Source organism: Tripterygium wilfordii, chromosome 4 (genome assembly GCF_013401445.1).
Source record: "Tripterygium wilfordii isolate XIE 37 chromosome 4, ASM1340144v1, whole genome shotgun sequence".
NCBI classification, from domain to species: Eukaryota; Viridiplantae; Streptophyta; class Magnoliopsida; order Celastrales; family Celastraceae; genus Tripterygium; species Tripterygium wilfordii.
Window position 1 is genome coordinate 2,021,447 of NC_052235.1, and position 18,764 is coordinate 2,040,210.

Genomic DNA, 18,764 nt, shown 5'->3' on the forward strand with positions numbered 1-18,764 from the left:
CAAACTCCCAATAAACATTCAAACCCATCCCCGAGGGTTTGCTTGGATTGTAAAATGAATAGTAGAGTAGAGTTAATGGGGGGAGAGTTAAGTGAGGGAGAGTCATGAGAGGGAGATTATGTTGACTCACCTCTACTTTAATTGGAGGTAGAATTAAGTTGAAATGAATGAAAAAAAATTTATGCATAATTTTGGAAATTATAAAAGAAAAAATGTTATGGTATCTCACTTCACAAACCTCCAAACTGAGAGGTTACAAAATATAGAGTTTGAAAGTTAAGTGAGGTGAAAAGTTCTCCTGTTTTTAACTTCACTTAATCATCTCTCTTACAATCCAAGTAAGGTGGAGTTACTCCACCCTCCTTAACCATACTAACTCAATTATCTAAGAATGTGTTTAGATTGAGGGATTTGGAGAGAATGGAAAGGGAGGGAATAGAAGAGAAGGGAAATGATAATAATTTTTTCTCACTCTTGTTTGGATAGATAAAAAAAAGAGTAAAGAAAATTAGTTTAATTTATTAATTTATCTTTATTTTTTTTATGTTAAGAGTGTTATGTAAAAGGGTAAAATAAATTTTTAACATATAAATAAGTTAACAAGTTATCTCCCCTTCAAATGACTCAATTTTTGAAAGGAATAATTTTAACAAAATTATTTCTAAATTCCTCATCTCAATTTTTTTCTTGACTATCCAACACAAGAAAATTAATAGGAAACTCACTTTCCATTATTTTCCCTTTCCTCCAATTCTTTCAATCCAAACACGTTCTAAAATATAAATCCAAAACAAACCCTGAAACTCTATAGAGAATACATCCAAAACGGCTAAGTTGATACCAAACCTCACCTTCGATGAGCCTATCAGTGGCAGCGCTGGTAAAATCCTTGAAACAAGACCTCGAAACTCTCTGTTCTCAGCTTGATTCGGCTTTTAGATTTTCCTAGATTGCATTACCGACAACGAATAATTAAGAGAATCCAGAAAGAATCCAGCTTGATCAGGTAGGAGGGAGATTGGGGATTTGACGTGTTTTTTTTTTTTTTTTCAAGGGGATTTGAATCAATTACGAATTGTTGTGACCATCTGTGCACAAGAGACCGTTGGATAACGTTCGTCATCATCCAACGGGTGTTATTTAATTTATTTTTTAGGGCAGTGGCACCGAGTCAGATTGGGCAAAATTCGCGCAACGCGAAAATACAAATGGGACTGTTGCGCGGCGCGGGAGGTGGAAGATGGAGGGTTTGGTCGTGACAAAGCAATAAGGGTGCGAATGCGAGATGGGAGTCACTAAGAAAGGGTCGTCTCCTTCTTCCACCTCACCTTGTGCCGATCTCAGAGCTGCTTATCACAATTGCTTTAACAGGTGGTTGAATATTTTCATTCCTCTTTGCACGCCCTAAAATCTACTCTAAACCCTAAAACCGATTTTTTTGGGGGTCTAAATGCTTTGGATGTTATACAACTGAAGGTGGTATTCGGAGAAATTCGTTAAAGGTCAGTGGGACAAAGAGGAATGCGTTTCTGAATGGAAAGTGTACAAGGCTTGTCTCTCTGTGAGTTCCACTACTCCTTTGCTAATATGCTTTTGTTCTTGAATTTGTAATAAGGGTTTTTGTTCTACTCTGAATAGAAACATTTGGATGATAAACATCGCTGCTTCTTGGAAGCTGAAGCTGACCTGGGAAAACCAGTCACTGGTGCTGCTTATGATGTTTCTAATTGAACTTTTTGTTCAAGAACAAGGTAAAGCCGTTTTATTTACCTTTTTCTCTCTCTCGAGCAACTACTTTGAGCAATTGACATTCCTTGGTACTTCTCTGAATCATAAAATGTGGGTGTGGCCTGTGGACTTGAACAACTATAGTCATAGTGTGACATTTTCCATAGGGTACTCAGAATAAGGGTTAGTGGTATCAATATATGTGATTATAGACACTGCTTTGGGAATACGCAGGCCTTAAAGTTTCAGTAAGGAGACCTAGGTCTAATTTTGACTTCAACATTGAATAGATAAGAAATAAGAATTGAATAAGGTTTTGTCATGTGTTCAAAACTAAAAAATAATTTATGGCAATGTGAAGAATGACCTTCACACCGTTTAAAGCTACTTAAAAGAGCAGTGTCTTGATCTGCTTTGTGAATTGTGAGGACTGTTTGCTTATGTTCTACTGCACTGCTCGAATGCATTGTTATATGCGGAGTATACTGCAAAAAGAAACATACATGTGATGGTTCCAATATGTTCCTATACAGAATCCATTCAACATTCCTCTCAAACATTCTATCAATGAAACTTAAAAGGAAAATAAACATTCAAAATCCTATAAGCCGGGCTTTGTTGAATTATGATCTGAGTTATATTGTGTTAATGACTGAACTAAAAGTGCCGTTATTAATGGGCATTCTATCTGAAGTTCTGAAGTCTGAACACATATACCTGACACTGGTCTACCTGATGTTTAAATTGTGATGAAATACATGCAATCTGAAACACATGAACGGGGGTGGATACTTGGATCATTTATGCATGTTTTGTCAGATCTTACAAGTCACAAGACTAAAACTTGCTATATTTACATTATAATGGCTGGCTATTCAACTCATCTTTACCTATAAATAATTGATTCCTTCGGCCTCCTTTTTTTCCCTACAAAAAAGGATGTGACTGATCATATTTTTGTGGCTGTTGTAGCTTGTCCCTGCTTATTTCCTTCATTTTGTTGTGGGAAAGTTGGACTTTGGTCAATTGTTTGGAGCCTGACATAACTTTTCTCTAAACCCATATCTTTTATTACTGTTCTGCATGTCAAAGATCATCATGTATGTTTGCATGTATATTTTTCCCTGGGTAATGCCAATAGAAAATTTGTTTGAACTAACATAAGTAATTTCTCATATTTGTACCTGTGGGCTGTGGAAGCATCACCTTGTGGAGGAAGATTTGTTCTGCTCTGAAGCAGAGACAAATCAATGTTTAGTGATTTCCAGAGTTTGATTTGACTGTATATGTTTGCACTGGATTTCAATAGTGTTGATACATGCTTCATTGTTGACAAGTTGGATTTTCCCCTTGTGCAGCTCTCCTAATTGCCAGTCAAAATTTTTTTTCCGAGCCACTCTACTGTGAGCCTTCAAGTGCAGAAATTCAGCTATCCCAGCAAAGCCAAACACACTGAATATTGTGTATTTTGACTGAAAGTTTGTATCAATAACAGTTACTTAAAGAGCAGCTAATAAGCTAGAGCCTTAATAGTTTTGATTGGTTTTCAATATTTTTTTATATCATATCTTTGGAAGCTATTTATGAATGGCTTATACAAATATACGTAATGAATTCCCTAACCTTTTGGAATAAAGGCTCGAATGATGGGGATGAGAGTCTTTCAAAGTTCAGGCAATTTGGGGTATGTGGCATTTTTTAGGTATGGAGTAAGAAATGGGATGATTATTTCTTATTTAGTTTTGGCTACCGGAATATGGATTTTTGATATTTTTAGCGTGCATCGATGAATGTTGGAACAAAGTTTGGTCTTTGTTCGAATTCTTTGAATTGCAAGAAAACCAGAATAACTAATACACATCAGATACAAAGGGGGCAGATTTTGCCTTTCAACATCATGATCATCGAAGTTGATTAATTCAGAGGGGGCTTGTAAGTTGTAACCAGAGCAAAGGTGGCTGACCAAGAGCAACCGTGTAAGCCTCCCAACGACAGCGTCCGGTAACAGATTTCCGCTCAAGTGAAGCCAGCATCAGCTTCACCGTCGCATCCTATGGAAGAACCTGCACTAACCCTTCCATTGTCTCTCTTGCTCTCTCTGATTTTCTCAGATGGATAAGGCTTGTCACTGCGCATACTGCACTTCGGTCTGTAATGGGCTCTTATCATATCACGTATTGCGCGTGACTGTGGGCCAGATCTTTTAATAGTTGTGGGCCAAACTGTTAGGATTTTGGGCTTTGATGCGGGTCCATCTTCCTTCCAAAAGTGCTATGGTGGAGTCGATTGCATGGGATCTTAACACCATTTTCTTTGAAGATGCTCTCCAATAAGGCCAATGTCGTTCACCATCTACCTACATTTTCCACGCACACGCAGAGACAAAACATTTATTTTCTCGGTTTTCGTCTCGTGAGTATTCTGAAGATTTTCCTGGAAAATTAATCACGCCATTCCCGGGAATATACCGGATTGCCAACTGTTTTCGTTCCTAGTACATATTATCTTCTTCGCGAGTACAGAGTATAGAAAGCAAGTCGGATTGGGTCGACAAAGTGATATGCTAAAATAAAATCTCGATTCCGGTACGTATGTCATTGCTTACTTGACTAATTTTTGTTTAACTGGTCCATTTGGTTAATGCTTTGGATTTAATCATCATCAGTCTATTGTGTAAATAACTTAGGATCTTGCTTTTCGGTTACTGCAAATTGATTCGCTGTTGTTTCTACTTTTGATTTATTATCGCCTTTCCTCAATTACGGGCAAAATTCCTCATTATTTTGTTTACCGTATTTTTTTTTTTTGGGTTTTTTATGTTTATGATGCGAAGGGATGCACTGAAGATATGTTCGGAAACTGTCTCCCCAATAAGTTACATGGTGAATTTGATTTTTGGTGTTCGTTTTTGTTCTATCTGATGCAAATATGATGTGGTCAAACATTGAGCCTGGAAACAAAGATAGTGATGAGAGCTCCGATAATGGTGAGCTGTTGCGTGACATTGAGGAAATAAGCAAAGCACTTTACTTGAACAGAATCGCACCAAAGCCTTCTTCTGATGTTCAATCCAAATTTGCTGGGAATACCCATATATCAGAATCAAAATGGAATCCGATCCCAAGAAGTGTAAATGAAAATGTGTCGCACAAGGATAAGAAATCATCCTCATCATGGAATTGGAAGAGGCCCTTGAAAGCTCTGGCACATGTTCGGCATCAGAAGTTCAATACTTGTTTCTTTCTTCACGTGCATTCGATTGAAGGATTACCTGCAAGTTTCAATGACTTTAATGTGCGCGTGCATTGGAAGAGGAAGGAAGAGGTGTTGCAGACTCGCGCTACAAAGGTTGCTAGGGGGCTTGCTGAATTTGATGAGACATTACTACACAAATGCTGTGTTTATGGTAGTAGAAGTGGATCTCATCATTCAGCCAAGTATGATGGAAAGCTATTCTTGATCTATGCTTCTGTTGTTGGGGATGCGTGGCTAGATTTAGGAAAGCATTGGGTTGATCTCACGAGGCTGTTGCCAATTACTTTGGAGGAGTTGGAGGGGGAGAAAAACTCTGGTAGGTGGACTACAAGCTTTAAGCTTGCAGGGAAGGCTATGGGTGCTACATTAAATGTTAGTTTTAGTTTCTTGGTACTGAGGCACAATTTTGTGGAATCAAGAAGTAATATGAATGTTTCTGATTTTGTAAAGTTTGCAAAGAATAAGGCGACTACAGTGGGACTAGATACAGATTATGCACTGTACAATAATATTGCTATGCTTCGGCAGATGGGTAGTACTCCAAGTACTTTAGACCCTAGAATCGCCCTGTCTTCTCAGTCTACCGATGGAAAGGTTCGTCATGAGGCTTTGCCAAATTTGGGACTGGAACTCTCTACATCAATAAGATCCCTCTATCAAAAACTTAATGAAGAGAACATACATGGTTCAGGAGTGTCCAATATATCAGCCGAGCATATGCAGCCACTTAAACCAAAGTATGTCTTGGATTTTGCATCTGCCGATGACTTTAGTGGAGATGAGAATTACGGTAACAAGTTTGTTGTTATTGAACAGGGAACAGAGATGATGAAAAATGAACAGCTGATATCAGTTCAAACTAATGCTGCTATTGATGGTTCTGCCATTGAAATCATTAATGTGGATGATATTATGAAAGATGATGATCTAAACCTTTATGAGGGGCCAAAAGGTTATTTGCTGGACAACGTCTCCAGTAGTTATGTGAATAAGGTTCTGCTGAATGATTGCAAACTTGAAGAAGATGTGGAGTGCGTTAAAGGGTCAGCCTTGGAACAACAGGAAACAACTTTGCAGAGCCTGCTGACTTCTGAATCGGTAGATTTGGAATCTCCACCTGCTGTGGATGAGTTTCTAGATCAAGAGAGTTACATTGGAACGATACTGAATTACAAAACCAGTAAAATGGTAAAGAAATCACATAGCTTGGATGACATAACTGAATCTGTGGCAAGTGATTTCTTAAATATGCTGGGGATAGAGCAGAGTTCATGTACCCCGAGTTCCAATTGTGATCCTGAATCTCCAAGAGAACGTCTATTAAGAGAGTTTGAAGAAGAGGCCCTTGTTTCTGGAAATTTCCTTTTGGACTTTGATGCAGAGGAAGAGCTTGCAAAATTTGGTTGCATCTCACCAGAGATGTCTGGCTGTGACCTATCTGAGGATTTTGATTTCTCTCAAGTTATTCAGGCTGCTAAGGAAGAGCACAATAAAGCAAGTCAGTTGCTGAGAAGGAGGAAAGCGAAGGAGCTGGAGGACTTGGAAACTGAAGCTTTAATGAGAGAATGGGGTTTAGACGAAAAGGCCTTTCAGAATTCTCCTCGTAATTGCTCTGATGGATTTGGGAGTCCAATTGAGCTCCCCCCAGAATTGCCATTTCAGTTACCCCCACTTGGAGATGGCTTTGGTCCTCTTGTTCTAACTAAGGGTGGAGGTTATTTGCGGTCCATGAATCCCTCTTTGTTCAGAAATTCTAACCATGTCAGAAGTTTGATCATTCAAGTTTCTAGTCCGATTGTGCTACCAGCAGAAATGGGCTCTGACATAATGGAAATATTACTGCATTTAGCCTCGGTTGGAATTGAGAAGCTGTCCCTGCAGGCAAATATATTGATGCCTATGGTGGACGTTACTGGGAAGACAACACAACAAATAGTTGAGGAAGCTGCTACCAGCAGAGCAGTGCCTGATAGGTTTGTGAGCACATTAAATGCGTTTATTACTTTATTCTTTTAGGTACTGTTTTGATATTTATTCAATCATTTTGCATGGTCCCCTCTTTCTTAACTCATTCCTTCTCGTTGTCACAGACAAACTCAGTTGCAGCACAAATCATTACTTGAGCAAGACTCATCTGATGTGAGAAAGGAATTTGAAGGTTTTTCTTCTGTTCAGTGTTACAATAACCTTAGCTCAAGCTTAATTGGTGGTGAGATTGGAAATGACATTGTTTCTGCAGAGGATCTTATTCCTTTGGCAATGGATAAGATTGAGGTTCTGATTATTGAAGGATTGAGAATTCAGTCTGACATGTCTGATGAGGGGGCACCGGCAAGCATCAGTTGTCAATCTGTTGAGAAAATTAATCCTTATGAAGGGAAGAAGACTGGTCTTGGTGGGATCTTAAGTTTAGAAAGAGCAACAGGGTTGCAACTGCTTGACATCAGTGATAGCAGCAGTGAAGTTGATGGGTTACTGGGTCTTTCTATAGCCTTTGACGAGTGGTTAAGGCTTGATGCTGGAATTACCATAGATGAGGATCAAATTAGTGAGCACACAAAGAGGTTCCTTGCGGCCCATCATGCTAATACTATAGACTTCGTTAATGGAAGAGGCACTAATTGGGGTGACACATATGGTAGAAAGCATGGATTGTTGGGTAACAATCTCACCATAGCATTTATGGTGTTGCTTAGAGATCCCCTTCGAAACTATGAACCAGTTGGTTCCTCAATGCTTGCTTTAGTTCAGGTGCAGAAGGTTGTCCATCCTAAGGCAGATATGTATGGGACATTATTTGTAAGAAGTGGCAATGAGGAAGAATGTGAATTGATCATAGAGGAGGAAGACAACCAAAAGGAGGACAAAGGAGGAGGAGAAGAGGAAAAGGAGGAAGATGCTCCTGCTTCGTTTAAGATTATTGAAGCACATCTTGCAGGGTTGAACATTGGGCCTGCCAGGAAGCAACTTTGGGGTAGTAAAGCACAGCAACTCTCCGGAACCCGATGGCTGCTTGCTACTGGCATGGGTAAGACCTGGAGGCATCCAATTTCAAAGTCAAAGGCCATTGTAGTATCAAACACACAAGGGATGACTAAGTTTCAGAGTGAGGATATCATATGGAGCATAAGCTCTCATTTTGATGACACTCAAACTAATTGGAAAGACTCGACTGAAAGTGTTCCTTATGAACGAAATCCTGATGTCATTTCCAGCTGTTAGGTCCCATGTAACAAGAAATTTTGGAATGATATTCCTGGAATTCTTCCACTTTGCTTTTTTTCTGAGACTTGAAAAGGCTAAAGAGTCTTGTGGCTCTTTTGTTTCATTTTACTGAACTTCTATGTCTAGCAACGACGTATTGTTAGTTGTCTATTTTTTGTGGGTATGTATATCAGTTGAAATGAAAGCTTGCTAATGTACTTCTACAGTCGATATAATATACGCATATGGTAGAATGGCATGAAGAATCATCATATCGTAGTCAGCCTTGAATGGAAAAGGCAAAAATCTTGGAAGCCGCGGTAACAACAATGGAGTTAGAGGAATTGATGCACAGCATCCTATTCGAATAGGTATGTTTTCTATCCAACAGCCTGTTAAAACCATTTTTTTTTCAGTTATGGGTTTATCTCCCAAGCGCAGCTCACAACTTTGTCAACTGCATGTTCTTTAATATCAGCTAGGTCTGCCATGTACAGTAATGCATTGACAACAAGATTTTTGAACCCTCATGTAGTTGTTTAGCGATTTGGACTATTTTTAATTCGTAAGAATTAGCAGCAAGAAAAGGGTATTTCAGATATCAAATGATTGCTTTTATACAAAACCTTGTGATAAATATGTGGAGTTCGCAAAATCCTCTCTAATCTAGATTATAGTAACTTCTTAAGTAACGGATATATATATATATATATATATATAATATCCCAAATGCATGTCAGCTTATAGTAGAAGGGTTTAACTCAAAATTAAGCATATATTTAACCAGTAATGCCGTGCAACATCACAATTACTCTGCTAACCCACACCGGTAAAGTTTCAGAGTCAAGATGAGCTTTGATGGTTATGAGCGCCCTCATAGGTTGTTATAACATATCTTGGATCCTCTCGATCTCTTTCAACCCTCTTCTTCACAGGGCAGCCTTCCACAGAGCACCTGAAGTAATTCCTGCCAATCACATAATTAAGTCATTACAGAACACAGTATATGCACCAGATGTATAAATTCTTGCATCTTCAAGTTTGTGTAAGTAGAAGTAGTTACCGTGGGTTTGGGCTGTTCTTCACCATCTTCTTCCCATATTTTCTCCACTTGAAACCATCATCCAGTACTTCAACTTCCGATTTTGTTTTGAATGCAAATCTTTCGTTAGCTTCCTTCTTCTCTCCTAATAGCACATAGTCAAAACACATATACTCTGAAGTATATGACAGTGCAAAACAAAAGCTTATGTAAAAACACCAGGATGTGTAGTTTATGCTATAGAAAAATTAGTTTGCTTAGCATGCTTATGTATTAGGACTTCCCTTACCACTACTTGGTTCTTCTTGTTGACTACTTGTTCCCCCTGATTCATTTACACTTGCATCATAAAGTTGCAGGTTCTGACCAGGAGAGCCTGAAAGTACAAAGGTTGGCGGATCTTTCTCTAGCCAGTCATCAATGAAATACTGATCTGAGAGTTCAAACTTGGCATTCTCATTCTCAGGTGAATGTGGCGGCCACGAATTAGAACCAGACATTGATTGGAGACGACAAGGTAACTCAAAACGACTTGTTAACATAGCTGTGTAGGGTGGAGTTTAATGGGCATACATATACCATCTCCATAGCCGTTCAGGCAACTTCTCAATGACCTTCCTGCTGGGTTTTAGGAAACTTCAAAACCAATAAACTTGAGTCTATTGGACCCATCACATACTTGGAGGAGGAAAAGTGGGGCATATTGGAGATAGACTTGTGGAATGGACCGACTTATGTCTCTGTGTGTAAATTGAGGTCTTGGTCTCGTGGTTAGACTAAACCCCTTCACAAGGAAGAGGAATATAGAGTCAAAAAAGACACAGGGACAGTGACAGTGACAGTGACGTGGGTGATGTTCATAGTGTTACATTTACATTGATTACATCAGTCATTCATTCATTGTTTCACAGAATCATTAGTGGGTATTGTCTTTTGATGTTTAACAATCGGATTAAGATGAGCAAACCAATGTCTGATTGCCACATATTATGAATTTGTACTTGATGATCATAAGAAAGAGTAATGAATTTGCCACAGACCGAAAAGTTTTTTTTATGACCAATTAGGCAACTATGAACCATCGGTCAGCATTTCAGAAGTATCAGGTTCCTCGAAGGAATGAACGTGGGTCCCACGGCGACCTTGAAAATCCTATTATACTTGGAATGGTATAGGGAAGAAACTAAAAAATATATGAAATATTAAACCCTAGTGATGAGAGAAGTCGGAAATTTTTCAAAATCTATCATTTTCATCTAATGGTATAGAATAAGTCTGATGAAAAAAAATACATAATGTAATGTGATATGCAATCAAACTATTAAATGAGAATTGTATAAAAATGGTAGAGTCTATTAGTCTGTAAATTACAGAGCTCCCATATCCGGATAAGAGCCCTCGTAAGCAGAGACCTTGCATTTGTAAGGTACTTATAAAAAAGGGTATTATAGAGGAACGAAAATGTTAAATGGCTCAACTTTTTTTAACCCAAGTTGTCTCAAGACTAGGTGGCAGTGCCACATAATCATGCTGATATGGAATATTTGCTGACATGACTAATTTTTTTGAAAATCAAACTTCCCCATTCTTTCTGCATTCTCTTTTGTTTAAAATTTGAAAATCAAACATTCCTTCCTTTATTTCCCACTTTCATTTTTTCTCACACTTCCATTATTTCATCACATCTCATTTAATCACAAATAGACAAGTAAATCATTCATATTCACGAATTACATTGAAAATAATGGTATTACATTGTTTTTTGTCTGTTAAGAAATGCAATTACATTGTTTATTTGTATACAGACATGCAATTACATTGTTTTTTTCACACAGACCTGCGATTACATTGTTCTCAAAACAATGTAATTTCCACAATAAACAAATATAAGCTGCAGAAAGAAATAGTCCACAAACTAAACAAGAATAACAAGGTAAATACATTGTTTTAAAAGCATAATCATTCAAATGGTTGTAAACATATTGTTACATTGTTTTCAAAACAGTGTAACTTCCAAATATGCAAAAACATGAGAACAAAATTACATTTTTGTTGGAGGTGGTTGAATGCTCGAATTGACGAATTACATTGTTTTTGAAACAACGCAGTTTGCTCGGGTCGTCGGAATCCGATAGCTATTTGGCCGAAAAATGGATGGATAAGGTGTATATCGATGCTTGGAGTCCAAATATGAGGTTGGTTGTCGGAGACGTCGCAAAAGGTGGCCGGATCGACGTTATTTGTGCTATGGTGATCTCGTCATTTGGGAGCTTTTTTCCGACGATACAGGCGGCGGTGGGTGGCGTGGAGTGTCGGAAAATGATGGTGGTGGTCCTGCGCTTCCGTTCGGTGGGTCGACAGGTCCGATCGATGGCTGGACGGAAGAGCTACAGTGGTGGTGGTGTTTCGTGAGAGTGGGAGGGACAGAAAGGAGAGAGAAAGAGAGCAAAGAGGAGAGAGAATGTGAGTGATTATATAGAGACAAACGAGTGATGTGGCTGCTGATGTGGAATGTCATGTAGGATTATGAGAAATAGGGATAAAATTTATTGGGTCATTTAGCACTACCGATAGAGGAATGCGACCGGCCCAATTCATTTTGCAAGCCCGTGAGCCAAACTGGTAGCGGACCTGTGGAGTTTGTTCGCTTTTCAATGGTTGAACGGTTGGAGACCCACTTGAGCACTTTTAGCAACTGACTTGAGTGACCAAAGTCGAAACAACCAGACCAGTTGAGGGTTTCTGATCGCAGCACCACGGCTACGTCATAATCTCTTTCCAAGATGATGCTTTTGAACCTTTTCCTCCCTTGCAACCGGAACTGCTAACTGGGCAGCCATGATTTCCCCAAGGGTTGGATCTGTTCTGGTGATCGATTATGCCTGTGCGCACAGGATTTTTCCTGAAGAACTTCTCCCGGCTACAGGGAAGTCTGAACGCACCGCAACATCAAATCGGTAGCGTTTTCTTTTCTGTTTTTTGGTCAGGAAATCGGTAGGGTTTCAAATTTTGGATAATTTTTGAAAATGCTTGGGCTTGGGCTTTTGAGATATGATGCATCTGTTGCAGCCCATTGTGTCAGTATTCAGTTGGACAAGTTTGGCTTGGACTTGGGCCTCCTATTAAACGGTGCGTTTAATGCGTCGGATTAGTTAAGAGAGAACTTTCGGCCGTTCGGGTCTTTCAGTGACCTATTCTCTTACGCTGTAAAGGCCACATGGTCAGTAGGCAGTCATTAGCAGCCGCCAAGGAATCCAAGGGTCACCGGCGGAGGAGCGGTGCCGAGAGGTCGGCTTGTTACGCAAGAAAAGAGGCGGCCAAAGTATTGAGGAGCTTTCTCCAAGGTGACGCCCGGAAGCCGTCGGATCCATTAAATCGCTCGTTTACAGCTATTCTGTTACGAACAAGAAGGCCACGTTCTGTAAGTATCGAATTCGCTGGCTATCTTAGCTGAAATTGCTTTATGTGCTCTTTGTTTTCGGAGGTTTATGTGGAAATGAGAGATTGTAATCTGAACATTAGAACAAATTTAATGGCACAAGTTGGTGCTGATTGGATTCCATTTCTTTGATATATTGATCTTCCGATTATCAGAGATTTGTTGAATGTTCCCAGCGTATTGAGTGGCAATTGGAAGGTAAAATCATGTTTTACATGCATTGAATTTATGACATTGCATTACAAGAAGCTTTTGCTGATAGTTCTCATCCATTTCTTCTTTTCTTTTTTCTGATGAGAAATCTTTTTGGATTAATTTTGGCCTGATCAAGCTATCTATCCACCATTGCCTATCATCTGTCATACAGATGTTTAATATTTCTTGAATGAAACTTTGAATTGATGTTTTGTTTACTGGATCGAAATCGAATGCTGGATTCCTGTTTGTCATTTTGTGGATAAACTTGTATTAAGAAACAGATGTTGAAGGAGAATGAGAAGCAGATACACACATCAGAGGAGAAACAAGGGAAAATAGCATTGATTAGACATAGTAGGTAGTTCATCTATGTTACATTAATCATGGAAAACATATCCAAACACAAACTCAACACTCAAGAACAAACATCACTTGGAAGTGAAAGAACGCAGAGAGGAGTTCAGTAAAGACCAACACCCTACATAGCAAGGATTATTTCAACTCAAACCATTACTCAGATCACACTATCCCCAGATCTAGGCAATCTTAACCTCAATGGTCTTGGGCTTCTTAGGCTCCGGCGGTGGCAGTTTCTGAATAGTGACAGTCAACACACCGTCCTGACAAACAGCAGAAATGGCATCAGTGTTTGCATTCTCAGGCAGCACAAACTTCCTCATAAACTTGCCAACGCGCCTCTCCATTCTCACATACTTGGCCCCTTCTTTCTCCTCCTCGCGCTTCCTTTCCCCACTAATTAGCAGCACATTGTCGTCCTCCACCTGCACCTTGATGTCACCAGATTTCAGCCCAGGCATGTCAACAACAAAAGAGTAGGAATTCGGGTGCTCCTTGACATCCGCCGGAGTAGCAGCCATGGCCTTGGCGTCACGGACAAAAGTGCGGGACGGGTTGTTGAAAGACTTCTCGGCGTCTTCGCTGATGTCCATCATCTGGTGGAGAGTGTTGAAGATTGGGGAATCCACACCCATGATTCTGAAATCCATCTTTCGCTTCCTTCCCGTCGAAGAAATCTTCGCTTGTATTGGTGAAAATGGCTCCTTGTGCTTGATGATTGTTCTACGCTTTTACAGTAAACGAATTCTGCCTGATAAATGAGATTGGATGTGGGCAGTCATTTATAAGGGTTGTATTGGGTCCACGAAGTAGTGGCACTAGAAGTTTCTGGAGATTAGAGGAAGGAATGTGGAGTAAGAAGTTCCTGGAGATTAGACGAAGAAATGCGGAGTTTCCAGGAGGTTCGTTTGATTATTTATTTTTACACGAGTCTAGAATGTTTCTATCTTGTTAGTCTGAAGATCTCGAGTCCAACAGGGTCTAGGCCTGGGTTATTGTCGATTCTACATGCCCATAACCAAGGCAATTATTTAATAGGTCCAAAATAGTCCATCAGCCTGACAAGCCCACCGTATAGGAAGACAGGCAGGCAGCAACATGCCAACATCTCCATTGGCTCATGGCCTACAAGCAAACTTAACAGGCCCACAATCTCAACAAGCAAGCACAAACCCAAGGCCCAAACCAATCCCACACCTCTCCACAGGCCCGAACATGGGACACTAACTTATTTTAGGGGATCCAACTTTTGAAGGTATTACTCTCATTAGCTCTCGCTCTCTCTCTAGAATTGCCTTTCCCTCACTAAAACTCAGCTATCTTACTAATTTTCATCGGTCAGCCACACCAGTATGAATCACTCGTTTGACAATTGTGTTCATGATCATTTGCATGATGCTGGTGTGCTCAAGCAACATTTCGTTGATCGTAGATTTGAGCGTCTACAACAACAGTCGACACTTATACTATATGGGCTAAAAATTGTCCTTGTGCAAATACACTAAAGAGGCCCATTAAAGCCCACTCAATCAAAGAGGCCCATTGAAGCCCACTCGACAATACGACCTACGAATGAACTAGCAATCACACAACCAGTCCATTCTATGGAAGGCCCAAAGCTCATTTGTTAAGGAAATCCCTACTTACGACCTTGGGCCCAATCAAAGCTCAAGGCTTGTTCGTACGGATTGACACGTGCAAACCACATGACATGAGCACTATAAATAGAGGAGGTCCCTCTTCATTTACCTCTCTCAACTACTTGATACATATCTCTTTATCTCTAAAAGCATTTCACTTCTCATTAAATATTTCCCCCACCGTTAACTGATTTTACCATAGAAGCTTCCCCGACTGGCACCACACCGGTGTCCAAGCTTGATGGTTGATCTCTAGTGTGATCTTGCAAATTGTCGAATGTCTCATCTTTACATATTGATTACACACTTTTAGGTTTACAACACCCCTTTCCGATAAGCCGCCGATAACTTTATTCATCACGTGCATGGCTGATTGGACCTCTATTTTGAGGTTCTAATGTCCTTTAATTAGGATGTTCTAGCACTTAGTTAATGTATTTGATTGCATTTTAGCTTAATTTTACACTTACAAATGTTTCCCCTTGGTTTTGTAGGAATCGGACCTTGTTCGGGCAAGTTGGAGCACTTTTTGGGCACTTTTTGCTGTGAGGTGTCGGGACACTTCCCAAGGTGTCCGGACACTTACCGTCCGGACACCCACAGTACCCGTCCGGACACTTTCTTCACAAATTGAGACAGAGGCTCACAAAGTTGGAGGCATGAAGCGTCCGGACACCCGTCCGGACACCTACGGCGAAGCTGCAATTTTCTACACCGAAATTTCAAGGGCATTTGGGGTAAATCATGTATGTAACCAATGGGAAACGATTTTATAAGGGTAGTTAGGTATTTTCTATTGTAAAAAGAGAAGAAAACCCTAAGATTTGGTTGGCTTCCTCATTATTCGTTGACTTCTCCAAGATGAAGCCACCATAGGAGTGTGTAGATCTAGTTTCTCTCTCTAAGTTTTCTTTGTTGTTTTTGGTGCTTTCTCTTGATTTTGTATAAACTCTGATTTAGATGACAATAGATTGGATGTTTATTGCAACAATCATGAGTGGGTAGTTCTCTTCTCTAGTTTCTAATCCCGAAAGGTGGATGCAAGGTTTCGATTACTCAAGGTATGTTCAAAGAATCGTAGCTTCGATTCTTCTCTTTTAATTTCGTGATAGTTGTGTGAGTGGATATATGAGAATGACATATTTGATTGTATTCTTGGATTGTCTAGTCTAGAGATTGCATCTAATGTGTTTGATTGAGAATTGTTAAATCCATTGCATGATTTCCTTAATTAATTGAGTTTTCCATTGCATAGCTATTAATTATGTGTATTGATGATGGGGTTTTGGGTTAATTTAGGAATGTGCATGGGAGAGTTATGGTTAATTGATCTTTGAGTGTGAAACTAGGGTGTTAGCCAAGCCGAGCCCCAAGGGGGAACTGATAGGTGTGATAATACCTATTGTTTTTGGTAGGAATCTCCCCCTCTTAAGCTTCATTTAAATAAATAATGAGTGTATTTATGTTTTGATTTGTATTTTTTGATAGGTTGATTGCGGTTTGGATGAAAAGTGATGAAAAAAGGGCTGAACTGAAGAAAATGTCCACCGACCTTCGTGTGTTCAAATACTTATAACTTTTTGTCACGTTATCGGAATCAAGCGAAATAAAAGGCATTGGAAACTAGACATCTCAAGCTTTCCGTAGACGCTAAAATCGTGCAAATCGGACGTCGTATGGAGATTTTGGAAGCATTCCACGCCTAGGCGCAATATTTGTGCACGCCCAGTATCACTTGTGCACGCCCAGTCCAGCGAGTTGGGGCGTGAATTTGAAGTTGTGCACGCCTAGGATTGCGCCTAGGCGTGCGCCTAGGCGTGCGCCTAGGCGTGGTGCGCCTAGGCGTGAATACAACGCCCCTAGGCGCACAAGACAGTTTTTTGGGATGTTTTAATTCGCGAACTTGCCGAGCCGCAGGACACTTTTGAACCTAGAACTGATTTTCTGGGGAGCGAAACCAGAGGGGGAAGGCGATTCTTGGAGCTAGGAGGAGAGATTCTTCAGCTCAACTTGGATCTACTCAACTAATTGGGTTTATTCATGATTTTCTCATCTCTCCTTTTGTGTTTTTCTTTCATTATGTGTAACTAAATCTCTTGTGCCAAGGCTAGGATGAAGCCTTGGGTTTGATGACTTTGTTTATGACTTGATTTACATATATATGAGTTGATTTGGGTATAAATCTTGTGTTTCTATGTTTGATTGCAATTTCTTCATGCTTGTGGTGTTTGGCCAACACTTTAGGTTTTTGGATGAAATTGTTTGGAGAATTTGCTTAGACAATAATATGTCAAGTAGATTATGCTTCTTGAAACACTTGATTATGAATGTGTCTCCCTTTAATTAGGTGACAATTTTGTATGAATCCTAATCTCCATAGAACTCCATAAATTCCTATGCATGTTTAGACCAATAAGATGGCTAGAATGTATTTAGGAATATCCGACCTAGACCAATAAGATGGCTAGTAATCGATTTTAGGGAGATTTGGCTTAAGTGCGCTAAAACCGACTTAGGTACGGATTCGTTATGCCCGAATTAGCAAATATGTGTGTGAATTTATGTCATTCCAAGTCATTTCCCAAGGGGGATTCCGAAGCCTTGGTGTTCATCTCATATTTGTTAAATCATCTCATTTGCATTAGTTGCATCCTAATTCTAAGAAAATACCAAAAACACTTTGCTCTTTGCTTGTTTTAGTTTAATTACCAAACCAAACAATCTTGAGTTGAATTTTACTTTTGATTGCATTGTCCATATATACATACAAATAGACATTTGGATTAAACATAACACCGTCCCTGTGGATTCGACCCTTGCTTATCATTGTGCTGTAGTCGCCGACTAGTACACTTGCTAGTAAGGTTAATTTAGACCCAACAAGTTTATGGCGCCGTTGCCGGGGACGGTTGCTTATATTTGATCCATTCTTGTTTATATACATAGATACTTACATACTTAGTTTAGCTCTTTCTTACTTGATAATTAGTGATCCTTATACTTTTCTTTCTTGTTTGTAGTTCATGCAAGGAAGGCGTTCTCAAGATACAGAAATTCTTCCTGTCGATCTAGACTTGGAACGTGCACGAAGGAACAAGAGAGACAAGGATTTTCTTGAGGAGAAATCTTCCACTCGTTCTATCTCTCCTCCTATATCCAGCTCTAGTTCATCTAGTGACAACATTTTGGGAGAACATTCTGAACAGGAGAGCATGGCTGAGAATCGTGAGGAAGTTGGCAATAATGCCAACAATGCAAATGCTCCGGTCACAATCATGGACTACTCTATGCCACAATTCTCTACTAGACAATCTTGCATCATATTACCAACCATTCCGCCAAATCTATCTTATGAGCTTAAATGTCATGTGATTAACATGCTCCCATCATTCTCAGGAGCGGAAAATCAAGATGCTAGTGATCACATTGATAATTTTCTGGAAATTTGTGGCACTCAAAAAATTCAAGGCATATCTGAAGAATTCATACGGTTGAAGCTTTTTCCTTTTTCTCTTAAGGAAAGTGCTAAGATCTGGTTCAAGACTTTGCCACCAAATTCTATCACTTCTTGGGATCAACTTTCTGCTAAGTTTATTCAGAAGTTCTATACTCAATCAAGGACACAGAGGCTTCGGGATCAGATTTTCCATTTCAGACAGAACAAGGGAGAACCACTTTTTAAGGCTTGGGAGCGATATAAAACTTTATTGATTGGTTGCCCACATCATCAATTCTTGCCATGGCAGATTATATCATACTTTTACCAACATCTGGCTGATGAATGCCGCCATAGGTTAGATGCAGCTGCTGGAGGAAATATTATGGCTAAGGAACCGACTGAAGCCAATGAAATTATTGAGACTGTGGTAGCAAATTCCTCACAATGGGATAATCGTGATCT

General features: G+C 39.7%; 4 protein-coding genes and 1 non-coding gene across 7 annotated transcripts; 2 read left to right on the forward strand and 3 right to left on the reverse strand.

Moving 5' to 3' along the window:
• Window positions 1-846: 846 nt before the first annotated feature.
• On the forward strand, window positions 847-3,389 carry LOC119996575 (uncharacterized protein At4g33100). 2 transcript variants are annotated; one of them, XM_038843264.1, is made up of 5 exons: window positions 847-1,006; window positions 1,157-1,371; window positions 1,477-1,561; window positions 1,639-1,751; window positions 2,907-3,080. In XM_038843264.1, exons 2-4 carry the CDS (start codon window positions 1,286-1,288, stop codon window positions 1,729-1,731), a joined length of 264 nt encoding a protein of 87 aa, XP_038699192.1. In that variant the 5' UTR covers window positions 847-1,006; window positions 1,157-1,285; the 3' UTR covers window positions 1,732-1,751; window positions 2,907-3,080. The 2 variants fall into 2 exon arrangements, with proteins under 2 accessions (XP_038699192.1, XP_038699191.1); XM_038843263.1 differs by lacking the exon at window positions 2,907-3,080 and adding an exon at window positions 3,087-3,389 and having other exon boundaries at window positions 850-1,006.
• Window positions 3,390-4,071: 682 nt separating this feature from the next.
• Window positions 4,072-8,453, forward strand: LOC119996570 (protein PLASTID MOVEMENT IMPAIRED 1-RELATED 2-like). Its single transcript, XM_038843253.1, has 3 exons — window positions 4,072-4,313; window positions 4,562-6,956; window positions 7,074-8,453. Exons 2-3 carry the CDS (start codon window positions 4,657-4,659, stop codon window positions 8,203-8,205), a joined length of 3,432 nt encoding a protein of 1,143 aa, XP_038699181.1. The 5' UTR covers window positions 4,072-4,313; window positions 4,562-4,656; the 3' UTR covers window positions 8,206-8,453.
• A 306-nt stretch (window positions 8,454-8,759) lies between these two features.
• LOC119996573 (probable WRKY transcription factor 50) lies at window positions 8,760-10,275 on the reverse strand. Of its 2 annotated transcripts, none has more exons than XM_038843262.1 (3): window positions 9,519-10,275; window positions 9,251-9,374; window positions 8,760-9,154 (listed from the first exon to the last, which is right to left on the reverse strand). In XM_038843262.1, exons 1-3 carry the CDS (start codon window positions 9,769-9,771, stop codon window positions 9,031-9,033), a joined length of 501 nt encoding a protein of 166 aa, XP_038699190.1. In that variant the 5' UTR covers window positions 9,772-10,275; the 3' UTR covers window positions 8,760-9,030. The 2 variants fall into 2 exon arrangements, with proteins under 2 accessions (XP_038699190.1, XP_038699189.1); XM_038843261.1 differs by having other exon boundaries at window positions 9,251-9,404.
• Window positions 10,276-13,183: 2,908 nt separating this feature from the next.
• Window positions 13,184-14,085, reverse strand: LOC119997971 (17.3 kDa class II heat shock protein-like). Its single transcript, XM_038845219.1, has one exon. The coding sequence runs from the start codon at window positions 13,871-13,873 to the stop codon at window positions 13,403-13,405; it is 471 nt and encodes a 156-aa protein (XP_038701147.1). The 5' UTR covers window positions 13,874-14,085; the 3' UTR covers window positions 13,184-13,402.
• A 4,404-nt stretch (window positions 14,086-18,489) lies between these two features.
• On the reverse strand, window positions 18,490-18,596 carry LOC119998039. The gene has a single exon (XR_005468164.1). It is a non-coding gene; the product is annotated as a small nucleolar RNA R71 (small nucleolar RNA).
• Window positions 18,597-18,764: the final 168 nt, after the last annotated feature.